At 37.8% G+C, this 9,109-nt stretch overlaps 1 protein-coding gene across 1 annotated transcript in view; it reads right to left on the bottom strand.

Moving 5' to 3' along the window:
• The window catches only part of ASXL1 (ASXL transcriptional regulator 1), a 74,774-nt gene that overhangs the window by 37,319 nt on the left and 28,346 nt on the right, over window positions 1–9,109 (bottom strand). The window contains exon 5 of the mRNA XM_045295216.1: window positions 2,146–2,175. Within this exon, the coding sequence (XP_045151151.1) occupies window positions 2,146–2,175 (30 nt within the window). The remainder of the gene's footprint in view (window positions 1–2,145; window positions 2,176–9,109) is intronic.

Consider the following 9,109-nt stretch of genomic DNA (forward strand, 5'->3'; position numbering starts at 1 on the left):
GAGCGGGGAGGGAGGGGAAAAATGAGGACCTAATGCCGGGGGTTTAAGTGGAAAGAAAATGTTTTGAGAATGATGAGGGCAATGAATGTACAAATGCACTTTACACAATTGATGTGTGTATGGATTGTGGTAAGAGTTGTATGAGCCCCTAATAAAATGATTTGAAAAAAATTACTGTTTTAAGACACCAAGTTTTAGGGTCATTTGTTAAGCTGCAAAAACATTACATAGTTGACACCACAGTGAATAATTAGGAAAGGCAAAGGGATCAAGCAGATGTATTTATTGTCAATGAAACAAATACTTTTTTTACTGTGGGGAAATAGAAAACATTTGCCATTTTCATATTCTTCACGTGACAATTTAGAGACTATCGCTGTATTCGTGGTGCCTAACCACCACTACTCTTCATTCTGTCTTCCTTTTCCACGACCCTGAACATCAGTAAAAGCTGTTCCCCAAGTATCGAGTTTTCTTTTCCACCTCTCTCCTGCTTAACCTGGTAACTACAAATAACATTACATCTGTTTAAATTTGCCTTTTCTGGATGTTTCTAAGTGAAATATTTGTCCTTTGTACAGACATTTCACTCAGGATGGTGTTTCCAAGTTCATCCATGCTGCAGCATGTACCAGGACTTCAATTCTCTTTCTGGCTAAATAATATTCTATTGAATGTGCATAGCAAATTTTACTTATCCATTCATTCATCCTCTCGCACATCCATATTTTGAATCTGAAGGCAAACTAGCCTTAAACTTCACTGAATAAGTGTACAGCTTGAGACTGCAAACTCTTCAACCCCTTCCTCAATTCATCAGTCCCACATTATATGTGGTATCCTGAAATTCACTTGTTGTCTAGTTACATTCAGGCTTGGAGATAACATGACAGTGCAAACATAAGTGGCAGCCAGAAAATAGCAGAGCTAACACTCTTACATCTAGTATAAGCTCTTCATCTGACATGGTACAAGGTAGAATTAAGAATGATCAAATCACAGGTGAAAAGAACTTAGCCCAAAGCATTCAAAATTAGATAAGACTATTGGAAATATAATACATTCATTATCATTTAATAACTTCACCCAAATGACAGCCAGGCATATGTCCACTAATTATTTTTAAAATATAGTGTAATTTTTGACATACTTAAAATTTTGTTTTAGGCTATACTTCACAATGAAAACATTTATAAGAAAACCAAATGCTAATACATAACACACTATATCATACACGAAACTTATATAAAACAACAAGAAAATGTAAACAGAATGTACATATAAAACAAACTCACTGTTGGTTTTGACTCAGTGACCCTACAGAATGGAGTAGAATTGCCCAAGAGGGTTTTCCACTGTTGTCATCATTCTAAAAGTAGACTGCTCCAGCTTCCTTCCCAACAGCAACTGCTAAATTCAAACCACTAACCTTTTGGTTAGTGGTGAGCACTTTAACCACCATGGGTATGATTCTGTGTATACATGTATGCATGTATGAGGGAGTACCTCCCCCACCCAAAAAACACAGAATTGCGCTGTTTGGAGCTACTGCAGTACATGTTTGTCCCACTATGCAAGCAACTCCCTCTGAGTTAGTGCAGCCCGTGGCCTCGCCTGGGAAGGTTCTCTATGGTCATTGTGAAATATTTTCATGAAAGTTATTTCACTGGAACCTCATTTTTGTGATGGCCCACTTAATAAAACAGTTTGCAGCTGTGAAATTTTGTTTCCTGCTTAGGAAAAATGCTGCAAAAACTGTTGTGATGTTGAACACATCTTACTAACACAAACCTATGGAGGAAAATTTTAAAAACATCACTTTGGAAAAAAATTCAAGTGTATGAATGGTTTTCTCATTTCAAAAAAGGTGAAATGTCTAATCTTGTTCTGGATGTGTCAACTTCCCAAACAGCCCGAAAATGTCGACTCGCAGTGCATTCGGAGTTTGTTCCACCAGGTCAGACTCTTAATGAAGCTTTCTATTTAGAGGTTCTGAAAAGATTGCTTAACACTGTGCACACAAAAGGTCTGACTTGTGGCAAAAGGGGGACTGGCTTTGCCACCACGACAATGCAACTGCTCACACAGTCATCTCAGCACGCCAGTTTTTGGCAAAAAACGCATACTTCTCCTTGCCCCACGCACCTGACCTTGATCTGAGACTTCTTTTCGTTTCTGTAAATGAAGAGGGACATGAAAGGACAGCAATTTTTAAAAAATCATTTTAATGGGGGCTCATACAACTCATCATAATCCATATATACATCCATTGTGTAAAGCACATTTGTACATTTTGTTGCTATCATCATTCTCAAAACATTTGCTTTCTGTTTGAACCCTTGGTATCAGCTCATTTTCCCTCATTCCTCCCCACTACTCCCTCCCTCATGAACCCTTGATAACTTATAAATTATTATTTTGTCATATCTTACCCACTCCGTCACCCACTTTTCTGTTGTCCACCCCCCAGGGAAAAGGTTATATGTACATCCTTGTAATCGGTTTCCCCTTTCCAGCCCACCCTCCTGGTATCGTCACTCTCACCACTGGTCCTGAAGGGATCATCTGTCCTGGATTCCCTGTGTTTTCGGTTCCTATCTGTACAGGTGTACATCCTCTGGTCTAGCCAGATTTGTAAGGTGGAATTGGGATCATGATAGTGGGGGGTGGGGGGAGGAGGAAGCATTTAGGAACTAGAGGAAAGTTTTATGTTTCATCGTTAGCACACCACCCTGACTGGCTCGCCTCCTCCCCACAACCCTTCTGTAAGGGGATGTAAAGTTGCCTACAGATGGGCTTTGGGTCCCCAATCTGCACACACCCCAATTCACAATGATTTGATGATTTTTTTTTCCTTTGATGCTTGATCCCTGATCCCTTTGGGGATCCCTTTGATTCCAAGAATGGAATCACAGATTTGATACATATATTAAGTGTAATAGAGTACTTTGAATGTGATAAGGTTGTTTTGTAAAAAAAATTTTAATACATCACTTTGGAAAAAAATCTTTTTTTGGGGGGGGTACCCCCTCGTATGTATATAGAAATACACTTGTATACATTGTGATGTGAGTGTAAAATAATTTTTTATTGTCATTAAGGGAATATTTTTATTTTTAATGTGAATTACATTGCCATAAGCTCTAAAAAGCAGTGCTGTTTTAAAATCATCTGACAACAATTCTATGATGCCAGCATTACTCTGACATGAAAATCAAACTAACACATTACAAGAAGATTAAACATAAATACATCTCACAAACATAAAAGCAAAAGTTTTTTAGCATATCAAATTGAAAAGGATAGTATAATATGGCCACGTGAGGTTTATTCCAGGAATACAAGGATGGTTTAGCATTCACAATAAAAAAGAAATTCTGGTCATATCAGTAAAGACAGAAAAACTATTTGAAAAATTCCAATATTAATTCCTAGCAAATGTTAAATGTTAACAAAAGATGAAACTGGTTAAACAGAATAGGGGTATGTTTTGCACTGTTTATTTTATTCCTTATACTTTAAGTATTTCCAAATAAAGCTGTTTTATTTTTTTTAAATAATATATAAAAACTCTTAGTCCAGTTCCTGGAACAAATTAAGAGTTTAATAAATATTAACTAAGGGTGGTCTGGTGGGGTAGTGGGTTAGCCAGTTCGAAACCACCATTTGCATGAGGCTGTCCACTCCTGTGAAGATTTAAAATTTAGGCTACCCAAAGGGAAAGTTGTACTCTGTCCTATAGGATCGCTATGAGTTGGAATTGACTGAATGTCATCAGGCGTTTTGAGTTCTTTTAAAATATTTAATAATAAACAATTACCTAATTTAATCCTTCACTTTATAGATGACAAAAATCCAGGTCTTACACAAATTCAAATACAAAGTCATTCTGATAATGACTAAACTTAAGTCTCTAAAACCACGCCCCCAAACCCTCTAACCATCACAAACATGAATGCATAATGGCTAACTATGGTTCTTTATCTAGTTACACCCAATCATAGCTTAAAAAAAAAAATCACAACCAGTCACAAACATGACATTTTATGGAATTTCATCAAAACCATGAGAAAGAAGATAAAAAAATGAGATCTCGATCTGAGCTAAATAGATCTGGGAGACAGAATGGGAGATCAGAGAGAATCTGGAATCTATCACCTTGACAGCGCCTGAGAAAGAGAAGGCAGTATTGCTATGGACAAATGGCAACGCAGTTAGATCTGGACATCTGCCCATTCAGTTGGGATAGTTGAAGATTAAATCACTAAAAGAAAGACAAAGAATCTTTTCCCTAACCCAAGATAGCATAATGATTACATGATTTGGGCTGCTAACCACAAGGTTTGTAATTCAAAACCACTAACTGCTCCTTGAGAGACAGACAAAGCTTTCTCCTCCTATGAAGAATGACCATCTCAGAACCACAGGAACAGGTCTACCCTTCTCTATAAGGCCATTATGAGTTGAATCAACTCGATGTTTTAAGTTTTAAAAATATCCACACACCTCAGGGAACAGGCTGTGCAACTGCCCTGATTCTCAAAGGAACAAGCCACTTTTCCCATCAGATGTGCTGAGCCTGGCTCAGAACTTTACAGTCAAGGTGTAACAATCTCAGTAATGCCACAGCTACACCACTGCGACAAATCAGTTCTGACATAACTCAGAAGCTTTTATGGTTTAGAAGGCAACACTTGTTTTATGGGATGGAACTGTAAGTGAGCAAATGTGTCATAAATTGCCAGTTGAACATGGCTGACAGGCTTGACATAAAAGGAGTCACCTCCCATTATACATACAGAAGCCAGACCAAATAGAACACATACAGACAGACAAGCCCAAATGGAATAATGGAAAATTCCATACTGCCAGAAATAACACAAACAAAAACCAAAAAAAATCTGTTGCCATCAAGTCAATTACAGCTCACAGCAACCCTGCTGAACAGAGAAAAATAACTGGCTTACAGGGTTTGCCAGGATGTAACCTTTATGAAAGCAGCTTGCCACCTTTTTCTCTCTGAGCAAGGAGGAGTCAGGAACAGAGGGAGGACATGGAATGTGCAGCCAATTGTCTCCATGAACAACTGAGACTAGAAGAACTGGATGGTGCCTGTACATCACTGACTATTTTGATCACAGATTCCACCAAAGAATCATAATCAAAAGTGGGGAAAAGCAGAAATGAATTTCAAATTCTCATGGACTCCAGACTTCAGCCATGGAGATTAGTGAAATCTCCGAAGCTAATGTCCTGAGATTATCTCTAATCTAAACCTTAATTGAAAATTTCCCAATGTCTTCTTAAAAACAAATACTAGTTAACTCAACTAGTAAATAAGCCTGCCTTGAGCATTAGGTTCATTTGAGAACTATTTATTACGTGGGATCAAAATGACAGCAGCAACTCAAAAATTTAGACAGGAACCTTAGGAAGCAGTGACTTCTGTTAAAGGGGGAAGAATAATTGAGAAAAGGATGTGAGAATGTTTGCATAATTCTAAGAATTGCAGTATAGTGATTTACTTAATATGGCCTTTTTAGCTATGCATGATATTAACAAACAAACAAACTCACTGCCATTAAGTCAGTGCTCACTCTATGTATCGACCCCTTGTGGGTTTCTGAGACTGTAATTGTTTAAAGGAGTAGAAAACCCAATCTCTGCCACGGAGCTGCTGACGGTTTCAAACTGCCATATGGATCATAGTAGCCTAATTTGTAACCACTATACCACCAAGGCTCCTATATGATCATATAACACCCACATGATGATTGAGTGGGCTTATACAAATAAAGTGCTTGTGGCCCACCCAGGGGATTGGGCACTTTGCTAGCAATGCAAATACGGTGCATGGACCATTTGTGGGAGTGAAGCCATTCAAATTAGGTACACAGAACCCTTACGAGGGGTTCAGTTTCGCCATCTCACTAAGAAGCCAATTCCAAGCAGAGACGAGACACCTCATTACCATCAGGAGAGTAAAGCCATGGGTGGAGTGAAAAGTGAAAGAGTTGTAGCCCCACAAATGGACTAAAATGGTGAGAGGCAGAGGCAGAGAAAAAGCAGCAGGAGAACCAGGAGACCAGAGCAAGATGGTTTACTGGATACAGAGCATAGCAGCTGGGGTGGACCTGCCAAGAGAGCAAGTGCCTTCAGACAGGCAACTTACTGTCACAGCAGGGTGTCATGGGCATTCATCAGCAGAGCTAGAGAGCTTTGAAACAACTGAACTGAGCAGAGCTGGGTCCAAGCCTGCATGGTCAAGATGAGCTTAGAGAACTGGCCTGCACTGAAAACACACTTTGTCTACATGCTTCCTGACCCGGATCCGCAGCAGCAGCCTGTTATAACCTGATCTCAAGTACCTTGCTACTTCCTAATAACCCATAATCAGTTGTATGTTCCATGAGTTGTGTGGCCACCGTAGAGTGCCGGTATTAAAACTGGTATAAAGACTGGAGAGAAGAAGTCTGTCTGTCTGACCTGTCTCACAGGAATCAGCCTTGGACTGATGCTGATGGTAATTCTCCCCCCTTGTGAAGGTAGACCTCTGATGCCATCACGTCATTTTTACAGTGATCAATGATAGAACTGACAGTAGACACTACTGAATGAGTATATGTATGTCTTGCTATACATTCTCAAAAATAAATTAGAACAATCTTCTTAAAGTCTGTTAAAAAAAAAAAAGCCAGAGCTTATGTGGGAAATGAGGGAAGGGCAACGAGACTTAAAAACTTCCCCTCAGAATGTATTAATGCCTAGCTTCAGGAGGTTGCAAAGTGAGATGAACTTCAAAGCTGCACACTAGCAGCAAGGGCAGGAGAGGAAACTTTCAGCATGAAAACACTTTCAAATATAAATATTATTCATATTAAGACTGACAGTAATTTCAGACTAAGTATTCGTGATGAAAAATAAGGCAAACCAAGGATAGCAACAGAATAGTTAACTTCTAAACCAGCAGATGAGAAAAAAATAAAATTAAGAGTTCAATAAAATCCAGGCACATGGTATCACAAACACAGGATGGTCAATGTTTTAAAAAAATAATTTCCAGCTATTAAGTTGTTCATAAGCAAAAGCAAAAACAATCACAAATGTTGAAAGTAAAGGTTTGAAAATGATATGGCAACCATATACTACCAAAAATATAAAAGAATTTAAAAGTGCTGTATATACTCAAGTATAAGCCGACACACCTAATTTTACCACAAAAACCACATTAAAAAGTGCTGAAAAACTCGGCTCATCCATAAGCATATACGCTAATAATAATAGAAGGATAATATTTAGCAATGAAAGAAGGAATTTTAAAAGCTCTAGTAATCAAAACCTGAATGTAAGAATGTGCTAATCTCCAAAAATGGTCCCCTAGTATTTCTGTCCTGAATTTGGGTTAACCTTAGGATTTGCTTTTTCCAACAGAATGTTAGTAGAAGTAGCACTGTATGATCTCATGTATATGATACATAAAAATCTCAGTTTATAGAAACCATAGATTCATGTTACCAGGTTTGGGGGGGGGGGTTTCCCCCCAGGAGGGGGCACTACGGTTATGTTAATGTGGTAGAAATGGTTTAGAAAAGGATGTGAGAATGGGTGCACAATGGGAAAAGGTAATCAGTCACTAAACTGCAGAAATCACACAGTTGGTATGTGTTTTATATGTATTTTCACAATTAAAATTAAAATTCACGTGGCAAATTTAATAACGCTAAGCATTTCAATTACTAAATGCGCAAGCATCCCAGTTAAAAGGCAAAACTTAAAATGGATAAAAAAGCAAGACCCAATTACAAACACAAAGATACTGTAAATATAAAGAAACAAATGAGTAACAGTAAAGCAATCACACGACAGTTGAGTTACTATGACTGTGTGTGTGTGTGTGTGTGTACCCACAAAGATGTCCAAAAATAAAGAAAACTATTTGGTAGTTTCTTCAAAAGTTAAACATCAATTACCACACAACCCACCCATTCCACTCCTAGAAATTTATCCATAAGAAAAATTTGACGTGGAGAGCAAATGTTTGGAGAATGAGGAGGGTAACGAATGTACAAATGCGCTTTATACAATTGATGTATGTATGGATTGTGATAAGAGTTGTATTAGTCCCCAATAAAATGATTAAAAACAGAGAAAAATTATGTCCATGTAAAACCTGTACACGAGCATCAGTCAAACTAGCCAAAGGAGGAAATGCTCATCACCTAGTGGAACAGTGAAACAAAACATAGTATATACCTAACTATACAATGGAATATTACTAAGCAATGAAAATAAACTATTGCTAAGAGTCAGACTCAAAGGTTACATGCTGCGTACTTCCATTTGTGTGGCCTTCTGGAAAAGACACAACTGCAGGGACAGAAAATAGATCAATGGTTGCCAAGAGCTGGGAGTAAGAAGGAATGACGGTGAAAGACAGGGAGGAACTTGCTGGGGTGACAGAACTGGTCTAGTGTTAATTATGGTGATGATGACATAACTATACACATCTGTCAAAACTCACAGGACTATATATATTTTGTATAAATGTATAGCTTAATTTTAAAAAGATGAATAAATTAGATAGAAGCTTTTCTATGTTTTATTTTGTTTTTTTGTAATGATTTTCTTCATATGAAATCCAGGATAGGTAATCTAAAAAGACAGTAACTAGATTAATAATTCCTTAGGGTTATGGCAGGGGAGGTTAGGGGTAAAGGGGAGCTAATAACAATGGGTATATACCAATAAAATGGCTTAAAATAAATAAAAAGGAAGATAAAGTACATTAACACGAGCAATGTTTACTGCATTCAAGCCACACATGACAAACCTTAAAACAGTGCTGTTAAAACACTAAATAAAATGTCAGAACATATCTTAACTAAAAAACAATGACATGACTTTGTGCGTCTAAAATAAAAAAAATACATACGTGTATTAGTCTAGGTACTTTGGAGAAACAAATCCACAGCGACTCATGTATAAGAGAGAGTTTTATGTAAAGAAAAGGTGCATCACGAAAACATCCCAACCCAATGCTGCCCAAGCCCACAAGTCCAACATTAACCCATTAACCCAACACCAGTCCACAAAGTCTTCCACCTCACAA

Source organism: Echinops telfairi, unplaced genomic scaffold (assembly GCF_000313985.2).
Source record: "Echinops telfairi isolate 266 unplaced genomic scaffold, ASM31398v2 ScPeMD7_5592;HRSCAF=6446, whole genome shotgun sequence".
Classification (NCBI taxonomy): Eukaryota; Metazoa; Chordata; class Mammalia; order Afrosoricida; family Tenrecidae; genus Echinops; species Echinops telfairi.